Source organism: Rhineura floridana, chromosome 11 (genome assembly GCF_030035675.1).
Source record: "Rhineura floridana isolate rRhiFlo1 chromosome 11, rRhiFlo1.hap2, whole genome shotgun sequence".
NCBI lineage: Eukaryota > Metazoa > Chordata > Lepidosauria > Squamata > Rhineuridae > Rhineura > Rhineura floridana.
Window position 1 is genome coordinate 3892115 of NC_084490.1, and position 22624 is coordinate 3914738.

Sequence of the window (22624 nt, forward strand, 5' to 3'; positions counted from 1 at the left end):
TCTAGCCTGCCAAGCCACCGCAGGTAGTTCATCAGCCAAATCAGACACCTCCTCTCTGTCTGCAAAGGCACCTCTTTTGCTAGAAGGTGTTCCTGAACAGGAAACAGGAAGGAGCACCTCTTTCCTGTTTCTGGGCACTAAGATCTCATTGCAGTGGCACAACACTAGAGGGAGGAGAGGCACCTTTGCAAGGTCAGCAGATGGAGCTTCCTTCTCGCAGTACTGGTTTAAATCTCTCCTCTCAGCCCAGTGTTGCAGTGTGTGAGCATATATGGGTTGTATCCAGTGATAGTCCTACTCAGAGTAATTTCAGTGGGTCTGCTCTGAGTACAACTTGGTTGGATGCAACTTTGTGTGTGCTATATACGTGGCATGTACATGTGCAGTGAGATGCAGCCCTTTGAAGGAAAACCTATTTTGAATGTGGCACAGCTTAGCAATCTCTGCCATAGCCTAATAGTGTACTGGTAGTCCTGATGAGACCCAGACATCCCTTGGAAACTGTGTGGCCCCCCACCCTTATTGCCAGAGACCTTGTGTATCAGTAGGAGCTGGCCCATGGGCACTAGTGGGGCCACCCAAGGGAAGCAGATTGAGGTATGAGTGTTGGCAGCGTGGTGGTGATTCCGGGGAATCCCAGCTTTCTTAAAGAAGATATAGTCGTCACAGCTGTGATGAATAATATAGATTTGAACATAGCATTTCCTTTGTGTGTTTCTCCAAGAGAATAATTCTCAAAGATGTTAAGAAACTCCTAATTATTCCGGGAGATAGTACCTTTCCCATCTACCCCTTACATCGTTGTGGGGCCCAGACTCACAGTGGCACCGACTTAGCCATTTTGGGCTTAATTGACTTAATCCCACTAGATGCTTTACAGTCTAACAGTGTGGACCAGAGGTTTTGTTTGTGTGTTTGTGTTTGTAGCCAAGGAAGCGTTGCTTTTATTCTGTGAGATTTAAACAAGGTGACTTGAGATTTGGTAACAAATTTGTGTATTTTGTTTTCTTCTGTTTTTGTTATCTTCTTCCTTTGCATTTATGCATTTACTGCATGAAGCATTGACAAAAAGGGCAACTACCACTATCTGGTTAAGTGGCGTGACCTTTCCTATGACCAGTCCACGTGGGAGGAGGATGAGATGTCAATTCCGGACTATGAGTACCACAAGCAGGCCTACTGGCTGCACAGGTAAGGAGTTGTACTTTAGCTTTGTTACCATCTTGGAAACCGTGAGGTGGGGTAGGGGAGGCCAGTATCAAGCTGTCTGATCCACTACACTCTGGCTTACTCACCCCTGAGATTCCTGGATGAAATGTGAGAGGGCCTTCCCGCCTCTCCCTTTTTCTCTTCCACTCTCTAGAGAGCTGATTATGGGTGAAGACCCTGCCCAGCCCAGGAAGTACAAGAAGAAGAAGAAGGAACTGTCGTCGGAGGACCCGCCAAACTCCCCCACCAATGATGTAAGCTCTGAGAAGGTGGCTGGCGATGGGATGGCCCTGCAGTTTGGTCACACTTGGTATTACGGGGTGGGGTGGGAAAGGGAATGGGTTTGGTGTGCCGCAGAGACTGAGGCATGACAAAGAGCAAAGCTGTGTATAGCTGACGTTTCAAATGCGGATCTCTGTAGGGGTGGCATTAAGAAGAGGAGTGAGCCTCTGCCCTGTGGGCTCATGGCATTGATCTCGTGGCTGTTCTTTCTCTGTGTGCATCCTTGCAGCCAACTGTGAAATATGACAGCCAGCCACGGTTCATCACGTCCACAGGGGGTACCCTGCACATGTATCAGCTGGAAGGCCTCAACTGGTTGCGGTTCTCCTGGGCCCAGAGCACAGACACCATCCTGGCTGATGAGATGGGCCTCGGCAAGACCATCCAGACCATTGTCTTTCTGTACTCGCTGTATAGGGAGGTGAGGCAGGAATTGTGTCCTTTGGCCTGGGCATGCTGGCTCCTCTCTAGTGTCAAGATCATGCTTAGCAGGATGTGAGGCTCATTCTGTCCTTGTCAAGTGTTCTGCAGAATTTGCTCCCTCTCCTTCTCCCTCCTCTCTCCCCCCTGCCTCCTGGGGAAGCCTAACTCATGTATGGCCTTTTACTTTGATATTTTGACCCAGGGCTTCCAAACTGGATCTCTTACCCTTATGCTCATGCTTTTTCCCAAGTATGAGGAGGAAAGAGGACTGGCTTTCTCTCCTGAAAGCTCACAGTCCTAAAAGTGGATGAAGGAGAACAGGGTGATAAATGGGACGGAAGGAAAATAAAGGATATACTCCTAGTGAAATCTCTCCCGCCTATTCCAGGCCCTTTCTTTTCAGAAAGGAAGCCAACAAGTTGCTTTGCCAACAACTTCTTAGTTTACCCAGCTCTGCCTTTTTAAAGCTGCTAAAAATGCCCCATACCCTTCCTGTTCCCCCATTCCCTGTTGCTTGCCCAGCACCCATCCCGCCCTTGAGATGGAATGGAGGAGATTCCCTTTGCTTTCTCGCCTAGGGCCATCCGTTCACTTCCACCACCACTGACTGTGGGAGGGGCACAACCCTCCTTGCTCTCCAGTCTGCTTTGGATGGGATGAAGCCACTGGTTATTTCTTCACTCAAAACCTCCATGTCAGCCCTTGTTTCCTTGGGGTTTCCGTCAGGGGGATGGGGTCCATTGCTGTTCAGAGTTTGGCCTCCCAGCTCTCTCGAGTCCTGTTGCCTTTGGGGCTTCCCCATGGCTGAGTGTTCTGAGGCTGAATTCCTGCAGGTTGCCGTGCGCCTGCATGAGCCAGACCTCGAGAGAGCCTTTGGCCTTCCTAGCTGCCTGCTTTGCTTATCTGCCCCAGCTGCCTCCTGTCCTGATCTCCTCGTGGCAGCCTGCCAGCCAGCGCTTGCTTTGCCAGGACATCCTGCTGAAGTGCTGGAGCAGCAGGTGTGGTGATTGTGGGGTCTTCATGGAGCCTCTGAGTTGCTGCCTGCTCCAGCTGCTGATTCCTCAGCACGAGGGGGCCAGAGTCTGTCATGTTGCCCCAGATTATTAGCAGGATCTGGTGGTGTGCAGCCCCTCAACATAAAAGCAAAGCTCCACATTCGCACTCTTCCCCCGGCTGCTTCCTTGTTTATGTGGGAAGCTGTATATGCCTTTCTAACCACCAGTGTAAATGCATCTGGGAAACCTGATTGGGCCAGATTCCCCAGAGGCTTGTACAGAGGCTTCTGTGTGACATCCGCTTGTTAACCTGCTCTGTGCTGGAAAGACTAAATGTTATGCTGGTGTTTCCCATGTTATTTGTAATGTGTGAAGCTGCCCCCAGTCTTGCCTTGTCTGATGTAGATTGTATGACTTTTGGACAGTGAGTACATAATGTCCATCTTCTGTACACCGCCTGGCACAGGGCTGGTGCTTGATGAATGCTTGGGGGGAGGCAAAAGGGTCGTTATGTGAACAGCTGTTATCTCTGTATGAACAGCTGCTGTGGCTGGCTGCGTGTCAGTGATCCCAGCAGAGCCACAGGAGAACCTTGCTCCTTCTGGCAGCCAGCGTTTTATGAATGGATTTCTGTTTGCCTAGCTGAGCCCCTGGGAGCCAAAAGCGAAGAGCCTGAGAATTGCTGCATCAGGCTGAGTCAGGGCTGGGAGCTGCTGATGGCCTCTTTTCACTCCCAAGCTGCAGACAGGGAAAGTTCCTTCCAGTTCACATATGACCACCTCCTCTTCCTCTTCTCCCTCCCACTTAGGGTCACACCAAGGGGCCTTTCCTGGTCAGTGCCCCGCTGTCCACCATCATCAACTGGGAGCGAGAATTTCAAATGTGGGCACCCAATTTCTATGTGGTGACCTACACGGGGGACAAAGACAGCCGCTCCATCATCCGTGAGAACGAGTTTTCTTTTGAGGACAACGCCATGAAGGGTGGAAAGAAGGCCTTCAAAATGAAGGCAAGTGCAGGGGAGTTTCTTCCCACCATACAGCAACAGCAGCGCTTACTCTGCAGTCTGCTGTGGGTGTTATATTGATGGTTGTAGATAAGACTTCTGTTGCCCTCTGACCTTTGAGGTGGAAGTCAGCTTGTTAACCCCTTTGCTCCCAATCCCTACAATGCAGCCTTCCCAGCTTGCCTTTCAAATGCCCAAGAGCTCCATCAAGAAGGACCATGTGCTATGGTGCCATGTGAGGATGTCAGTTGCTTCCGTTTTCTAGACAACGGACAGTCCTCTAGGTGGTAGACAGCAGCAGCTTGAGCAAGAGTAAAATGGGCCCCTTGATAAGGCTCGGCCCTCCTCTTCTTTCCTCTGTTTAGCTCCCCTCTCAGTGACTCTGTACAGTGAAGGAGGTAAGCTGCATTATGGGCTTGTAAAAACGGATTATCTAAATGTGGATTTGATCCCAAGTTTGATCCTCTTTTAGGGGGAGCAGTCCTGCTCTGGGGCACTTGTCCTATACGGGAACATGTTGCTGTTGGTGGCTATACCTATGTTATCATTCTTCCTGCCTTCTCTCTCCCCCCTCTTCCTTTCCCCTTTGTTTTCAGAGAGAAGCTCAGGTGAAGTTTCACGTCCTCCTGACCTCTTATGAGCTGGTCACCATTGACCAGGCTGCCTTGGCATCCATCAGGTGGGCCTGTCTTGTTGTGGATGAAGCTCACCGACTCAAAAACAACCAGTCTAAGGTGAGGAGCACATGTTGTGGTGAAGCTGCCGCTGTTGTTGTTATGTGCCTTCAAGTCGATTATGACTTATGGCGACCCTATGAATCAGTGACCTCCAAGAGCATCTGTCATGAACCACCCTGCTCAGACCTTGGAAGTTCAGGTCTGTGGCTTCCTTTACGGAATCAATACATCTCTTGTTTGGCCTTCCTCTTTTTCTACTCCCTGCTGTTTTTCCCAGCATTATTGTCTTTTCTAGTGAATTGTCTTCTCATGATGTGTCCAACATATGATAACCTCAGTTTCATCATCAGTGAAGCTGTGGGCTTGCTTTTATTGAATGAATGCTGGGATTTTGGGACTCCTCTGCTCTTGGTGAAGAATAAGAGTGGAAACAAGGGTCCCCTAATTCCTGTACTACTTTTGGTTTCAGTTCTTCAGGGTGTTAAACGGTTACAAGATCGACCACAAGCTGCTGCTTACTGGGACTCCCTTGCAAAACAACTTGGAGGAGCTGTTCCACCTGCTGAATTTCCTCACTCCCGAGAGATTCAAGTACGGCCAACTTTGCACTTCCTTCCCCCTTGTCGAGGTCTGTGGAGGTCTGTTAGTCACAGAGCTGGAGGTGCTTGGTCTTAGTGCCTGTCCTCTCTATTGCTGACATTTTGCCTTTTATGTTGTCTGCCTTCAGTCTGTGGTCCCTGTCCACAGCACCTGCCCCCTCCGTCCCCCGCTTTCCATCCATATCTTTTTCACCTGGTGAGGAGCCATCCTGAAAGTAGGTTGGCTGTAGATCAGAGGGAGGGGCTGAGTCCTCCTAGTCTAATTGTTCTTAGAAGTCCTTTGGATAAATCTACTCTTCATAAGTAGTTGGATGGGGAGGAAATGGTGAGCCAGTTGGTGTAAAAATACTTTTCTGTATGTGAAACAACAAGGAATGGCAGTTCTGTAGATAACCTCTCCTTAGTTTTCCTTAACGTCAAAGACCTTCTCCATGATCACTTGATCTCTCCAGGATCATAAGGCATAATGCCTAACAGCTGATCCCAAAATGTGATGGGCCATCTGCCTCACAAGTGCAGCTCTAGTGTGCATGTTGCAGAGAGAGTGGTTTAGAAAACCTAATGGAAGAGCTTTTCAGTTACCTGAAAAATTATATCTGAAAGGCTGGCTCCCTCTGCTGGCCAGACCTGCCAGCTTCACACTGACAGCATTCTGGCATCTTGGTCACTCCCAAGTAAAACGTACTTGGCTTCTGGCGGCCCTGAAGGATTTCCATTTGTCTGATGCAGAGGAAGACAGCTAGTGATGGGTGATTCCTTCCATCAACCAGTGGAAGCTGGACTTGTGGAGGCTTCAAATTCTGACTTGGGTGGATGGGTGGGGAGGGCCAGGTCACCCTTTCTCATTTCCCCCTGTCTGCACTGAGAAACCTCAGCTGCTCCTGCCTCTCCAAGGCGTAGTGAAACTAAAAGAGATGGCTAATTCCCCCACCTTCTTTCCTCTCTCATTGGCTTAGGGCTGGAGAGTGTTTTACCTGGTTTGGGGATGTCTTTTGCATTGATGCAATACCGGAGCCCCTTCCATACACTCTTGCCCATCTGTGGTTTTGGTATTTGTTTCAACCTGCCCTCTCAAAATCCTGCCTTCCCAGCAACCATTTGTGGCTTCTAGCTTGAAATTTTGTATCTAAGAAAACCAGTTGCTGAGGGATAACAGTAGGAGAGGGCTATTGCCCTCATGTCCTACTTGCAAAGATGCTGGACTAGATAGGCCTTTGGTCTGATCTACCAGAGCTCTTCTTATGTTCTTAAGATTTTGGGGTGGTTTAAAATTAGAAAACTGAGGACCTGTCACCACTGAATTCCCAGACCAAACAATCACAATGTCTTTTGGCCTGAGCAGTGCTTGAATGACAGGGGAGGGGGCTGAAGGGACCTGGAAATCACGTATATAACGTGTGTGTGTCATTAACAATTTACATCCTGCCCCTGTTCACAAGTGATCTCAGGAGAGGTCACAACAAAAATAAAAGCAAATGCAATTGAAAACCAAATTACTTATTGTGATCCACCTGCCCACCAGTCAATGTTTTAAGAAGCCTATGGGGGGCATGATATGGTTAGAACTGGAAGTAACTGAGAAATGAGAGGCTTATGGATTTCATCAAGGGCCTCCCTCCCTCCCCTGCTCTAATGTGAGCACTAGACTTGGGATATTTTCTTTGCTATAGATCTTCATTCAGATATAATTCCCCAAGCCAACATAGCTTCCCTCCCTGCCCCATCCTGCTCCCCCAACTTGTGTGAAGCATTTTGTTTTCCTGGAATATCCCCAGAGATGTAAGCATAACTGCTGCCATCTTCTTCCTACAGCAACCTGGAAGGCTTCCTGGAGGAGTTTGCCGACATCTCCAAGGAAGACCAAATTAAAAAACTCCATGACCTCCTGGGCCCCCATATGTTGCGCCGCCTCAAGGCTGATGTCTTCAAGAACATGCCGGCCAAGACAGAGCTCATTGTCCGGGTGGAGCTCAGCCCCATGCAGAAGTATGGGCGGGATTGAGGGAGGAGAGGTGATATGGTGGAATGTCCTCGGGTCCTGTTTGTGCATAATGCTATGGGGGATATGTGACCTGGAGGGGAGGGGACACTGTGTTATGGATTTATAGGTAGCAGTGATGGCTCTTGGATCAGGGAGGGGAGGCTGCTGAATCAGACCTTCAGAGAAGGGAGCAAGTGTGGTCAGGATGGAGAAAAGTCAAGGTTTCTAAGTTCTCTGTAAGAATAGATGTATCTTGGGGGTATGAGCAGTAGATCAAAGCATGCCACTGGGCTTCATTCTCCAGATCATTGGGAGGTGGAATGGTGGTAAAAGACAACTGTTAGGCATAACTCATTGAACCTTAAATGCATCCCCCCACCCTTCGGTAAAATTGTGGCCTATCCTTCTATAGATGGAAGGGTCACGGCATCTCTTTTATGCTACTGTTTTCCTTCTTCTGCTCTTCCCATCCCCCCCCCAAATCAGGAAATACTATAAATATATCTTGACTCGCAACTTTGAAGCTTTGAACTCACGTGGTGGCGGAAACCAGGTGTCCTTGCTCAACATCATGATGGACTTGAAGAAATGCTGTAACCACCCTTACCTCTTCCCTGTTGCTGCCATGGTATGTTCTGCATTGTCTGTTTGGCTGCCAGAGGTTGAGCAGGGCACATTCCTCTTAGAAGGGGTGTGCCCATGCTGTGGAGCGGGGATGTGTCGCCTTCCGCTGTGTGGCCCTTTCTGCTTTCAAGGCTGGCAGGAGTTTTGCTGTGGTGGATGGGCCAGGATCAAACCTGACGGAGGGAGGTGGAGAAGAAACACCTGGATGGTTGTGTATTTCGGCTTAGGAAGCCATGGGGCAATTCTTTGGTGGGCAGATCAGCCCACCTCCTCAATTAGTCCCTGGCTTTTGTCTACTCACCTGGCAGTGAAAGATAAACCCAGCGAGGCATGGCCAACTGCACTAACGACAGTGGCGGCTGTGCTTTGTCATGTCAGGAATCCCCCAAGTTGCCAAGCGGTGCCTACGAAGGGGGTGCTCTCATCAAGGCCTCTGGGAAGCTGATGCTGTTACAGAAGATGCTGAGGAAGCTGAAAGAGCAGGGCCATCGCGTGCTCATCTTCTCCCAGGTGAGGGTGGGGGCTCCGTGTGCCTTAATGCTAGTTGTGTGGAGTGGTGGGGATGGGGGGAGGGAGGGAGCGGAAGGAAGGAAGAAAAAGAAAAGAAAAACCTGCAGACAGTGTGCGGTGTGTTTTTCCTTCTATGCCTACAGCATGAGAACAATGTGGAGTGGGGCCAGGAAGCTCACAGTGTGACATCATATCCCAGCGTAAAATGTTTCTAAATGTTAGGGAGGGGAGAGGATGCTGTTTTCTGACATCACCTATTGGGGAAGGACAAAGGAGTCCTGAGAGGAGATATGCAATGTACAGCAAAAATTCCACTGATGAATTCAAAAGGCACCATCAGTCTCATTTAGGAATATGGAGGGCTGGAAGTACAAAACAGGTTCTCCTCATTATTCTGAGGCCTCCCCCTCCCCAGCTTTTTTTTCAGTGGAAATTGGGGGGAAATTGGAAATGAAGGGGCGGGACTTATATCAACCGATACCTATTTCAGAATAATGCTTTTTCAGGCAAGGTTTTAAAATATTGTTTTAGCTGTATAGTACTCAAAACTCTTTCTGATAACTTAGTAAGACACTCTACAGTATTGGGAAATCACAATCCCTGTATGCCCTATGGATAACTCAAATCAGTTCTAGTGTGCCAGAGAAAGGCATCATTTTTTTAAAAAAAGAGCAGTCAGAATAGTTAGAAAGACACCTACTGTTGCCTCATGGAGTTACAGAGGGCTTTTGGATGTATTCTTTCTTCTGTTCCTCGATAATGCTGATAATGGAGGCTGTTTCTAAGCCCCACCACCCCAAAATAAACATTTCCTTTTGTTTACTACAGTGCTGGTGGTTTCTGTGCTTCTCCCCATTTCCAGAACTGGCAAAAACCAACATATGATTGATATCATAGGGTGCAACAGATTGTTGCTCTGTTTCTAACACTAGATATAGAGTATTATTGTTTGGATAAAATTAAGGCATTTATTCTTTTTAATGTAATAAAAATAGCAAACGGTATACTTTTATCTGCAAAGTTTTACCTAATGCTTTTTATGTTCTTAATGTAGTAAAATTAGTATAGCATATATTTCAATTCCTTCCCCCCCCCCCCGATTTCCATTTATTCCTGACAAACCCACACTCTCATTTATGGGTATCTTTCTAGATGACAAAAATGCTGGACCTACTTGAGGATTTCCTTGACTATGAAGGATACAAGTACGAACGAATTGATGGGGGCATTACAGGAGCCCTGCGGCAAGAGGCAATTGATAGATTTAATGGCAAGTATGAAGACTAAAGGGGCCTGATGTGTGAAGGCAGGAGGTGGGACTTGTCCTTTATATATCATTACAAATGCGTGACCTCAGTTGTCTGCAGTGAGGAGTCTTCAGGTGGGGACCCTATCTGGTTTGGGATTAAGGAGTCTTTGATGTGTTAGTTATCTAGCATGTGTGGAAATTCTTACAACCCTGACCTTTTTTAGCTGAAGGCTCTTGTTCAGAAGTTTGCCAAATTGCAAACTTGCAAACAGTTGTAATAAACCGCAAGTTCTTTCATGGATGCCAGTGAGGTCTCCACGTGGGTTATAGTCCCCAATCAACTCGAGACAGGAACCTGTCATAATTTTTTCTTGGCTCCTCCCCTTCTTACTGAGGTGATGCCAGTTCTGTTCCTGTCTCAGCTCGGGCAACAACCTTTGGCTGTTTTCTCTCACTTCTGTAGACTATCAGCCTACAGCTCTTCTATTTTCCTTCGTTCTTTTCTACGCTTCTTATTCTGTTATATATTTGGTTAATTAGTTCAAACAAACAAACAAACAAATATATATATATAATCTTTCTCTTCCTCTTTTCGTACCTATTCTTTCTCTCCTGGCTGAGATATGGAAGCACTGCCGTCTTCTCAGACCGCCAGGACAAAAACCCTTAGAGGAACAGGGCAGCACACAGTGGCTACTGTGGTCGGATCCCTGCAAGGCCATAAGGGGTCAGGGCAGCACTCAGCTCCTGCTGCAGTCAGTTCCCGGCCGCCGTCTGTCCCACAATCCCAGAACAAGAAGGGACACAAAAAATCAGGGCAGCACCCAGCTCCTGCTGCGGTCAGTTCCATGCAGATATTGGGCATGACGGCGACAGCTCCAGCGGACGCGCAATGTCCGGCCAGGGAGCATAGGCAAGAAGCCTCACGTCAGAGCGTGAATTTCGCCGCTACATCGCGGCACAGCTCTAATCGCCCCTTCGATTTGGACAATCGGGGCGGAGGCCTACTGTGCGAAGTGAGCCTTTCACCACCGCCTACTGCCTCTTCCAGCTCCCTAATGATTTTTCCCGCCGAAAAGGCGGCGGCGGCCATCTTGAGTGGCACTCAAGAGACGTGTTCGATAGAGCCTGCAGTCCAGTGCCATCTACTGGAGCAGCCGGACGACAGCAGATCGGAGGATGAGGGAACGACGGAAGCCCATGGGCGGTATGGCCCCCCCGTCTCTCCACCCCAGCTCTCTCCTCAGTCTATGCCAGCTCCTTTAATAACCCCTTCAATGACGCTGGCACAGTTGTTTTCGCCTGACGTAATTCGGCAGCTTAAGCAGGCACTATTAGAGGAGGTCCCACCATTTACTGTGATACCCCCCAATACTCCACAATGCCCACAGCCTATGGCAGTAGCCGCCCCCCCACCATGTAAGAGACCACGCCAGGTTGCCAGACAGCTTTCCCCTGACCGAACTTTGGTGGCTATGGGTACTGGGTATTATGAGCGGGACCACCAGGATGCCCTATCAGAAATCGGATCTATAAATACATTCAAAGCAGGAGACCATCATCCGACTTCCGGGAAGGGTGACTTAGCCTGTGCCTGCTTTTGAGACGGGCTCCTGCCTCAAAAGAAGCTTATTCAGATATATCAGTCAGTTTTTTCTTTTTTTTTTGACTGATTAAACTTCTCCCGGGTAGGGAGAAACGAAGAGATTAACCTCAAAGCCTATTTTTGTTGGGACGACCAGATCTCATTAATTTATGGGACGAGGTCCAGCCGACGGAGGTGGGACGGATTTTCAACAGCAAGCTCTATCTGTTAAAGCGAACGTTCATCTTATCTTCTAAGAGAGAACGCACTAACAGGCAAGCACCCTTCTTTCTATATTTTTCTTTTACTTGACTTAAATTGTTGCTGTTTAAAAGAGATTTGCCAGATTGATCAGTTTTTGACATCTCACTGGGGAGCCATAACTTCTCTCTGCTACGCACTAATTAATAGCTTATCTCTGTTTTTGTTGCAAAAAGCTGTCCTGGATTTGCATTCTAAAGATATACACAGAAGAGGGATTTCTATTCCAGATTTTTATTTTGAAAAATATTATACTGTTTTGAGACTACTCTCTTTTTGGTCTATTTTATTTTGACGAATCTGTTTCTTGACGATTGCCATTAATTGTTTCGATCCTGGGAACTGCATTTTGTTTACTTAACTATTGGAGAGATAAGGCTGTCTGCTCTGTTTATACTGTGATGTCACCAAGTTTGGAGTATTAACCCAATTGTTGCTGAAATAAGAAGTGGTTTTCCTATATTTTTCTTTTAAAATGGCAATTAAGAAAGTGGCTGAAAATCTGGAAATAACTATGTTTCAGAAAATAATGGATGAGATTGAGATAATGAAAATTGAATTGAGTAAAATGAAGCAGGAGATTAAAGATATAAGGGTCCCTGTGAGAGAGGTGACCCTGGAAGGGGTCCCTGTGAGAGAGGAGACCCCGGAGATTGGAACAGGGGTCCCTGTGAGAGAGGTGACCCTGGAGACTGGAATAGGGGTCCCTGTGAGAGAGGAGATCCCGGAGATTGGAACCAACGTGGAACAGGAACAAGATTTGGAGTCTATGGACTTTAGAAATAAAATCTATTGTTTGGAACTCAATGTTATCTCTGAAGAAATGAATGAAGATTCTAGAGATAAAGTTATCAATGGCATGGATAATCTTCTGGACTGGAATGATGTGATGGAGCCCAATATAGAGAAAATCTATGGAATTAACTGCAGCCATGTGACAATGGAAAAACTTTTAAGAGATGACCCAGTGTATTTTGAAAAAAAGAACAGAGATATGATTTTACAGCAGTATTTCAGCAACCTATTCAGAATGGATGGCAAGAAAATATTTGGGATAGAGGTAATCCCCATCAGACTCTTACTATATGACTATGGCTTTGACAGCAAGATTATTATGGAATACTGATAATGGAAGATTGGATATTGAAATTACTGGACTTAACAAGACTACTGAAGATGGAAGATGGAAAATGGAACTAATAGAGATAATAGAACAATGGCTACTGAAATTATTGAACCTAACAGATTCTGATGTGATGGATTAATTGAAATGTTTATTTTGACTATGGTTATGACAATAAGATTATCATAATTAGTAATGAGATGGATTAATCGATATGCTTATCTGGAAAAAAAAATTGATAGATATATTTCTTAAAGAATTGAAACCTCTCTTTGACTTTTTGTGGAAAGAATAAAGTAATGTTTATGAGATTTGATGATTAAGTAAGATAACTACTGGAGGAAAGTGATTTTATAATATGACTTAAGAGACAGGATTGTTATATATTATAGACTTATAACTGAATTGATCTTTGACAAATGGGAAGTCAATATTTTACTCTTTATTTTTTATTTTTGTTTTTTGTTTTTTTGTTTTTTTCTTTTTTTCTTTTTGTTTAACTATTTTTGATTTTGTTTTTTGTCTTTGAATGTTTTATGATTTTGTCTTGTATGTTTTATGAAAATCTGAATAAAAATTATTGAAAAAAAAAAAAAAAGAAATCGGATCTACAGGGTCCATGGATGACGGAGAATGGACTGATGCCTCAGAAACAGAGGCTCAAAACTCGGTCAGACTATTTTTGGAAGTTCATTTTGAATCATTATTTAAAAAGGTGATTGCTTCCCTGGAGCTGACTGCTCCTTCTGAGGAACAACCTACCTCCTCCAGGCCAGCTATGGTACTGCCTACTGTTAAGACCGGGCCTAAGGGCATTCCGTGCCCACCTATGCTGTTGGCTAATATTCAACAGGAGTGGGAGCTACCGCTATACCCCAAAAGAGGGACTAACTGGGCTAATAGACTATATACCTTAGAACCCAGTGTTATGGAACAGTTGCGGGCCCCAGACGTGGATGGGCCTATTACTGCGCTCCTGTCACATTCGATCTTGCCACGGGATGGGGATGCTCATCTCAAAGATCCCATACAGCGCAAGTCAGATCTAGCACTTAAGCGGGTACATGAAGCGACGGCTATGTCCATAAGAGCCTCTGTGGCAGCTTCAGTATTCTGTAGGGCATCACTGCTGTGGATTGAGGACCTAGCCCAAAATCAGCTGGAGGTCTCCAAGTTACGAAAGTCCATTTTAAAACTCTCTCGCTGCATGGCCTTCGTAGCAGACGCTACCATGGATTCCTCACAATTTGCAGCCAGGGCTATGGCCACGGCAGTGGTAGCCAGACGCCTAGTATGGCTTTCACACTGGGATGCGGACAATGCATCCAGATTTAATCTAGCCACGGCTAAATATACAGGTGGGAAATTATTTGGGGAAGACAATCTGGCGGAGGTATTGGTGGACAATAAGGATAAAAAGAAAGTTCTGCCCTCACAGGGGAAAGAGGAAAGAAAGCCATTCCGACGCTATACTCCCACTTTCCAGACGCGTTCCTTTCGTGGCTCAAGGCCCTTCTTCAGCAACAGACAGAGGGATTTTAGAGGCTCCCGTTTTCCCTAGCAAAACCAGAAGCCTCCACAGAGATTCCACCAGAATAGACAGCAGTCCTACCAGACTAGGCAGCAGCGTCAACCACAACAACGTTTCTGACTCTATACCTGTCGGAGGTCGACTCAATTACTTCCTAAACCAATGGCAGACAACAACAAAAGACAAATGGGTCCTGAGCATTATCAAAGACGGGTACAGTCTGGAGTTACATTAGTATCCACCCCCACGTTTCGTCTTCTCACACAGACCGACATCACTACAAAAACACGGAACATTCCTAGCAGAAATAGAGCACCACCTACAAATCTCAGCTATAGAACCCGACCCCATGGACGAACGGTTCTCAGGAGTGTACTCCCTCTTCTTTTTGGTGGCAAAAAAGGACAGTTCATTCAGGGGGGTGCTCGACCTCAGGTTTGTCAACCAGTTCCTGAAACGCAAGACTTTCCGCATGGAAACTATAGCTTCAATCAGAGAGGCACTCCAACCCCAGGACTATTTGGCATCCATAGACCTCAAGGAGGCCTACCTGCACATTCCAATTCACCCCACGCACAGAAGGTTGCTCAGGTTCACATACGACAAGAAACACTCAGTACAAAGCCCTGCCATTCGGACTTGCCACGGCACCCAGGATCTTCACCAAGGTGCTGGCAGCAGCACTCTCAGGCTTACGTCTGAAAGGGGTGCACCTCTCCCCTTATCTGGACGACCTACTTCTCAGGTCTCAGTCGTTTACCCAGGCAAACAAAGACTTAAATCTTACACTCAGTTTCCTACAAAACCACGGTTTTTTAGTGAATGTTCAAAAGAGTCACCTCTACCCCACGCAATCACTTATACACCTGGGCACGGTGATAGACACCCTTGCTGAAACTATAACGCTGGCGCCACAACGAATCCGGGCCATCACAGACCTAGCACGCTCCATACGCGACCAAATGAAATCAGACTTGATGCACCTGGCAAAACTGCTCGGAATGATGGCATCATCTATAGCAGTTACACCATGGGCCAGACTTCATTCATGTCCTCTTCAACATCTTCTGATCAAGTTCCAGAGAGACATCGCCTCGAGGCGACACTGTGTTATTGCCTTACCACACAAAGTGTGTCAGTCTCTCACCTGGTGGCATCGGGACTCGAATTTGTCCAGGGGGATCCCGATACAGGACCCGCCTTGCACAATAATTACTTCAGATGCCAGCCTCTGGGGCTGGGGGGCTCATTATATGGATCTCTTTGTACAAGGACGTTGGAGTCCACCAGAGACAGCCAGGCCCATCAACTGGCTGGAACTGAGAGCAGCTCACCTGGCGCTGAAGCATTTCTTTCCCAGTCTTCACTACCCCGATGTATTGATCAAAACAGACAACACCTCGACCAGATCATACATAATGAGACAAGGAGGGACCCGATCCAAGCTCCTCAGCGGAGAAGCGATAGCCATGCTGTCCTGGGCAGAGCAGCGCCTTACATCTGTATCGGCGGAATACCTGCAGGGGGCAATGAACGACCGGGCGGATTGGCTCAGCAGACGTCAGATATTCCCAGGGGAATGGGCACTCAACAGAAGCGTCTTCCTGATGGTTCAACAACACTTCGGAAAATTAGAGGTGGACCTCTTTGCCTCGGACACAAACTATCAGATCCCTCGATATTTTGCAAGATTCCATACGCGTGGGGCGGAACAGATAGACGCACTGACGGCGAGTTGGCCACAGCTCCTACTGTATGCGTTTCCACCAACTCCTCTCCTCGCCAGAGTCCTCAACAAGATCAGGAGGGAAGAGGCGCGGGTGGTCCTAATAGCCCCATACTGGCCGAGAAGACCGTGGTTTGCAGACCTAGTCCAGCTGTCTGTCAGAACCCCCCTTCCACTTCCAAATCGACACGACCTGTTACATCAGGGACCGGTCCTCCACCCAGACCCAGCCTGGCTTCAGCTAGTCGCCTGGAGGTTGAATGGAGCAGGCTGTTAGCATTAAATATTTCACCTGATGCGACAGCAACTATCCTGGCGTCACGTAGGCCATCTACGCTCAGGATATACCAATCCACTTGGGCAGCTTTCCTGCGTTGGTGTACAGCGCACGACACCAATCCTATGACGGCATCCGCACCACATATCCTGCAGTTCCTCCAGGACGGCCTCCACCAGGGTCTATGTCCTAACACCCTCAAACGTCAGCTATCGGCGCTTGCATCCGTTCTATCTTTAGACGAAGGGGTCTCTCCAGCGTCACATTCGCTGCTCAAGAGATTTCTAAGAGGAGCAACCGTTATCAGCCCTCCGGTAGTGCACAGATTTCCTTCATGGCACCTCCATACAGTGTTGACCGCACTACAGAAATCTCCATTCGAACCCCTGCAGACGGTTCCTTTGCGAATACTCACCTTCAAAGTCACGTTCCTCATAGCAATCACGTCAGCACGTAGGATATCAGAGATTCAGGCTCTATCAGTGCAAAAACACCTCTGCATTTTCCATAACAATAGAGTTGTACTGAGGATCAACCCTAGCTTCATACCAAAGGTCAGGTCTCAGTTTCACCTGCAACAGGAGATCGTGCTGCCCACGTTCTGCCCAAATCCTAAACACCCCATGGAAAGGGCATGGCACTCCCTCGATGCGAGGAGGGCGTTGAAGGTCTACATCAATAGGACAGCTCAATTCCGCAGATCGGAATCTCTGCTGGTATCATTCCATCCTCCGACTCTAGGCCACAAGGTGTCAAAATCAACTATAGCTAGATGGCTAAAGGCATGTATTTCCTTAGCCTACAGATCACTCAGTAAACCCGTGCCACAGGGAATCACGGCGCATTCCACTAGAGCGGCAGCCACAACAGCTGCCTTTTCAGCTAATGCCCCATTGGAGGAGATCTGCAGGGCAGCAACTTGGGCTTCACCTTCGTCGTTTACCCAACACTACAAAATGGACTTATACGCATCTGCGGAGGCCGCATTCGGTCGTAGGGTTCTCCAGCAGGTTCTTCCTCAATAGACCCACCCTATGGCCGAGCTTTGGTACGTCCCACGTGGAGACCTCACTGGCATCCATGAAAGAAGGTACGGTTGGACTTACCGTGAACGGTGTTTCTTCATGGATGCCATGAGGTCTCCACGACCCTCCCTATGAGGGGCTGGGAAATCCATCTGCAATCTGTGTTATCTGCTCTTATTCTGTTGTTATATCTTCTGATTTGTTCTTTCTATGTTACACTGAAGTGAAGTTCCGAGCTGGTCAAGAAAGAGAACTGGCATCACCTCAGTAAGAAGGGGAGGAGCCAAGAAAAAATTATGACAGGTTCCTGTCTCGAGCTGATTGGGGACTATAACCCACGTGGAGACCTCATGGCATCCATGAAGAAACACCGTTCATGGTAAGTCCAACCGTACCTTCTAATAACTAGATAATGATGTATTTCTGTGATTAATTCATCACCATAGAGATAATTCTGTTCTTTGTTAGGAATTAAGGAAACATCCATCTCTGATTGGTTAGCTTCTCTTACTGCTCAGGAAAGACTAGGAACATGTGACCCACTTTTGTACTCTAGTCTGGATGAGCTGACTCCAGCCCAGTTTGTCCACTGCCTGTGCAAAGCTTTCCAGCTTCTTTCTGGATTTCTCCACATTTTTACATTCTACTGTAAGGATACTACTGACCCTTTCATTTTCCCCTAATACCTAGATATCCTTTTCCACCCTTTCAAGAATAAAGGCTCCCTTTTCTCCCTCTTCTCTTCATAGCTCCCTTCAGCAAGGCAAATGCTAAAAAAGAAAAAGATCCTTGAGCATGTTAGAATCCTAATCAACAAAACCATAATAGCTGCTGCCTTAAAGCATTGGAGCCTCTTGCTGCTGCTGCCGCCACAGAGCCTCCTACTGTGAGCTTTCATGCTGCACCATCATTCACTCCCAGCCCAAGTGACAACTCAACCTTTCTCCTTCTGTCGTGAGGCCCAGTCAGTGCTGGTACCTGCCACCATAGTGGCCCTGCTGTTGAGCAATCTGCAACAACCATGGGGTTTCCCATACCGAAGACTGTCCTTGGGCAACCCGCATCACTGGCCTTCAGTCCTGTGCAGAAAAGCTCCTCTGCACATGAAATCAGGCCTGGTTTACAGGGGTAGAAGGTTTTGTCTATGATGGCTTCCTTGCTCTGGCTGTAATCTTGGGAGGGGAATCGGAAGGGAGAGACTGGCCTAAAGCTCTGCGCTTACAAGAGACATGCCACCAGAGGGAGCCTCATCATTGCTACACAGCTTTTTCTCAAGCTGCGCTTCAAGAAGGCACCTCAGCCATGCCTGCATTTATATTAAAGGGATGACATATCCAGGGTATTAAGCAGACAGCGATTGGTTATCTACCAATGTGGCCAGCAACTCCGCCACCCCCAAGTGAAAGTAGATCTAAGAGACACAGGATTATCTAAGTATCTGAGTTGTCCCCGTCCCACGAGGGAGGAATGCCAGGCATCAGGGACCTGTTAACCAGCCCAGCCAGCAAACTGGCCACTCCTCAGAGGGCTCACCCATCACACAACTGCTGACTGCTAGTGTGCAGCTTACTGTTCCGTGTCCTTCATACAGTAGGCAGCACTCTTCAGATAAGGAGTTCTAGTATCCAGACACCTTGGGAAAGGAGGAAGGTGAGTACAGATCAGATGAACGCATGACTGAGGAGTCTCCCATCACTAGGCTCTTCCATAATGAAGATTTTCTTTCCTCGTTAACCAAAGTTATTACATCCCAGGGGCTTTAAGCCACAACTCTGTCCCCCACCCGCATCCAGAGTGGTTCCCTTCCCCAGTTACTTTTCAGATGTGGATATAGCTGAACTGGACAGCTCATTACAAAGTAAAAAGGCCACGATATTGGTCCAAAGGCTTTATACCCTTTTTTTCCAACCTATAGAGGGACTAAAGGTACCTGTTGTGGATACTTCTGTACCAACGGTGAAGGGTCCTGTCAGATGCTGTGTTGCCAAACACACACCAGTGGATGACCTGGTCATTGGTTTCAGATGGATATTAAATGGCATGGAATAAAATCAGACCCTGCGGAACCCCATATTGGAGGTTCCACAGGGCCAAACAGTATCTCCCAAGCACCATCTTCTGGAGCCAATCATCCAGTAGGAGTAGAATCACTACACAACAGTGCTCCCTACTCCTAACTCATTGCACTCTTCCCTGAAGGCAATCTAGGTGAGTGGATACTCTCCCCATCAGTGTTCCAGATGCTACAGGATCACTTCAGAGTGCCTCTCCTCAGCCTATTTACAACTCAGCAGAATGCGTAAACAGCCCAGTTCTTCTCCTGGTGCCTATTGAGCCAGGTGGAAGGCCCATCCTTCTGGAAGGAAGGACAGGATAGAAATTTAATAAATAAAATAAAACTTTTCTGCGCTCCAGTGGCTTTATTTATGTCTTTCCTCTCACCCCCACCTCTCCAGGATCCTTTGTAAAATCAGGAAGGCAGGAGCCACGGTTTTCCTTGTGGCTCCTCATTGGCCTTGGAGACCAAAGTTCTCATAAAATCTCCACTCGCAGAAGTAGGCCTGTGGTTCCTTCCCCAGATCCCAGACCTTCTGTCCTGGAGGCCAGGCTCATTGCTCCTAGTTGGTTGTTGAGACCATGCTGGCCTCTACCTCGAGAACCCATGAGATGAAATGGAAGCCCTTCACCAAATGTTGTGGGCACAAGATTTTAGACCACTGCAGCTGGCATTTCAAAACTCCTGTAATTTCTACAAGTCTGACTGGACCTCAGACTAAAACCAAACACTCTCCAATAGGCCTCACCCTTGATCTCTGTTGTTTCCAAGGGAATGACAAAATCCCTTAGCAAGCATCCTCACCTATGCTCTTTCCTTTGAGAGGTGTCCCTGCTGAGTCTGCCCATGGTCCATAGATTCCCCTCTTGAAGCTCAACATTCCCAAAGCTCCTAAAGTACCCCCTTTAATCCCATCAATAAAATGTCACAGATGTCTGTCTCTCAAGGTTGCTTTCATGGTGGCTGTCACCTCAGGATACAGGGCCTCAGAACTGGGGGGCCCTATAATAAAGGAACCTCCTGTCCATAATCCACAAGGACTGAGTCATTGTTTGGACAGATCCAGCTTTTACCCCCAAAGTTAACTCTGCATTTCATGGGGTGCAAGACCTTATCCTGTGCTCTTTTTGCTTGAAGCAAATGAGGCATCCATGTCACATCATAATTCTGCCAGTTCTGCACAATTAGACCTTGTTTACCTCTCACAATCCTCCAGCATGTGCTGGAACTCCTCAGAGGCAGTGACAGGAGCCAGGATTTTGGCTTTGTTTCTGTTCTCACATAAGGTCTATAATTCTACAACTACTCCTCAGCGATCTCTGCTTCTTGCTTGGCCATGGGACAGAACGGGTAAACTCAGCTTATCCAGACTAGACTGCAAAAGTTGGTCACATGTTCCCCGCCTTTCCTAGGCAGTAGGAGGTGCTAACCCATCAGTAATGGATGCCTCGTTCACCCCAGACCAGTAAATACCCAATGCTCCTTTTTATGAAATTCCAAGCACCTGCAATATATATCATGACAAGCAGAAACTAAGTTTTTCTGGTTGATTTTTTGAAGGGGGCAGGGGCAGCCATAATTTTTACTCTTAAATGACATGATATACTTAGGAACCCGATCCCAAGTATGAAATCTCTTGCATGAAGCAGTCCTAAGCCTGGCTTTTGAACTCAGCTTTGTGTTCTCGACATTGAGTCTTGCAGCTTTCCTGTTCATTTGTCTTTCCTTCTGATTCACTCACTGAGGCTTTCATTCCTTATCAGCTCCGGGAGCTCAGCAATTCTGTTTCCTGCTGTCCACTCGGGCAGGTGGTTTGGGCATCAACTTGGCCACAGCAGACACAGTGATCATCTTTGATTCAGACTGGAACCCTCACAATGATATTCAGGTAGGACCACTATTTCTCTCATCACCCTTATGGTCTCCTGTGGCTCCACAGCGGGTTGCACATAAGTTCTACAGGATCAGAACAAATGTTGATTTTGTCCACCATCCTGTTTCACACAGTGGTGTTACCGCCCGGAGCTTTATCTAGTGGATAAACAGGGATGAGGGTTCTACATGTTCTTTCGTGGTTTATGTCTAACCAGAGTCTTATATACCAAACGCTGTCCTCACCTAAGTGAGTCCTGTTATCGATGGCAGACAACTGGCTTGGTAAACCTAGAAAAACAAATCTTACCCAAATTCCCCTAGCGACTGAGAATGCCTCAGGAAATATAGTTAATAGAGTTCCACAGTGGAAAATCAAAATATATGTCTTTATTTATATACTAAGATCTGGTTTAGACTAGAAATACAAGTAATTGGCCTCAGCCAGTACAGAAAATATACATATATAGTTAGAGATAGGCTGGCCGTAGCCAGTAAGCCAATAGGTAAATAGTAATGCTAGCCATAGCCAGGGCATATGATTCAAGCAAGCATATAGCTGGCTCTTAGCTTGTAACTTAATGGTTAGATAGGCACACAGCTGGCTTTAACTTATAGCATAATGATGAAAGTGGCATGTAGCTGGTTTTATCTTAAACACAACGGTTAAAGCAGCACACAGCTAGCTTTAACAAGTTTCTAACAATTCAATAGGCAGTGCTTATAGTTGTATGGCAATTACTCAGTGCCTTAGTGTGGCTGGCAAATAACATTGTATCTAATAGCAGCCCTATACAAACAGCTTTATGCAGACAGCCTTATGCACTTCTTATTTGTACAAACATACTTAGACATTTGTTATTGTGCAAACAGTACTCTCTTTAGACACAGCTAAAGGGTCTTAAAACTTTATGAATTATTCTCTTTTTGGCTTCAAAAAAGTGTCTGAAAATTAAACATGTGGGAATATATATGTTTCCGCCACTTTTTGCAGTGTTAAATACCTGCCAAACTTCAATACAAAATTTTTCTTCCAGAAAAGTAGGTTTCTGTACAGCCATTGGTCAGCGTCGGGTAGCATCTGTGGCAGTATCTTCGGCAGAGTCACAACGACAGGCATTGCAATCTTATCTCCAGCCATCTTTAGCAGACTTGCTTTGGTAGACTTCAGCAATCTTCGCTTCGCTGGCCTTCTTCGCAATCTTCAACACAGTCACTAGGGCTGGCCTTGTGTCTCTGGTGTAGTCACTAAGACTAGTCTCACTTTGGCATTCACTAAGACCGGCCTGGAATATTGGGTTTCCAGGCTATTTATAGGCTTTCTTTATCTAAAGAGAGCCCTCACTACACCCTTATGTGCCTTTGAAAGGGTTAACTGCTTGCACTGCAAAGCTTCTCAAACCTTTGACAGTATCACTGCCTGTAACTGGTAAAAACGACGACAGGTCTTAAGACTCTTTGAAGAGCTGTCAGTTGTGCAGTTTATCTCTCTTCAAAAGTCTAACAGGTTTGAGTCTTGATATATTGTTTGTTTATCAAAGGAGGAGGGAAGTGCCCAGACTCTTGACAGACTTCCTGTCCAACTGTTTTCTAAGTGAAAGACCGGGAGAGCC

The 22624-nt window shown here is 46.9% G+C and overlaps 1 protein-coding gene across 1 annotated transcript in view; it reads left to right on the forward strand.

The window, feature by feature from the left end:
- CHD3 (chromodomain helicase DNA binding protein 3) overlaps window positions 1-22624 on the forward strand; it is a 92376-nt gene that overhangs the window by 49409 nt on the left and 20343 nt on the right. The window contains exons 12-22 of the mRNA XM_061589795.1: window positions 1060-1191; window positions 1364-1463; window positions 1721-1912; window positions 3718-3918; window positions 4512-4649; window positions 5062-5183; window positions 7004-7177; window positions 7659-7800; window positions 8175-8306; window positions 9459-9576; window positions 20903-21027. Of these exons, the coding sequence (XP_061445779.1) occupies window positions 1060-1191; window positions 1364-1463; window positions 1721-1912; window positions 3718-3918; window positions 4512-4649; window positions 5062-5183; window positions 7004-7177; window positions 7659-7800; window positions 8175-8306; window positions 9459-9576; window positions 20903-21027 (1576 nt within the window). The remainder of the gene's footprint in view (window positions 1-1059; window positions 1192-1363; window positions 1464-1720; window positions 1913-3717; window positions 3919-4511; window positions 4650-5061; window positions 5184-7003; window positions 7178-7658; window positions 7801-8174; window positions 8307-9458; window positions 9577-20902; window positions 21028-22624) is intronic.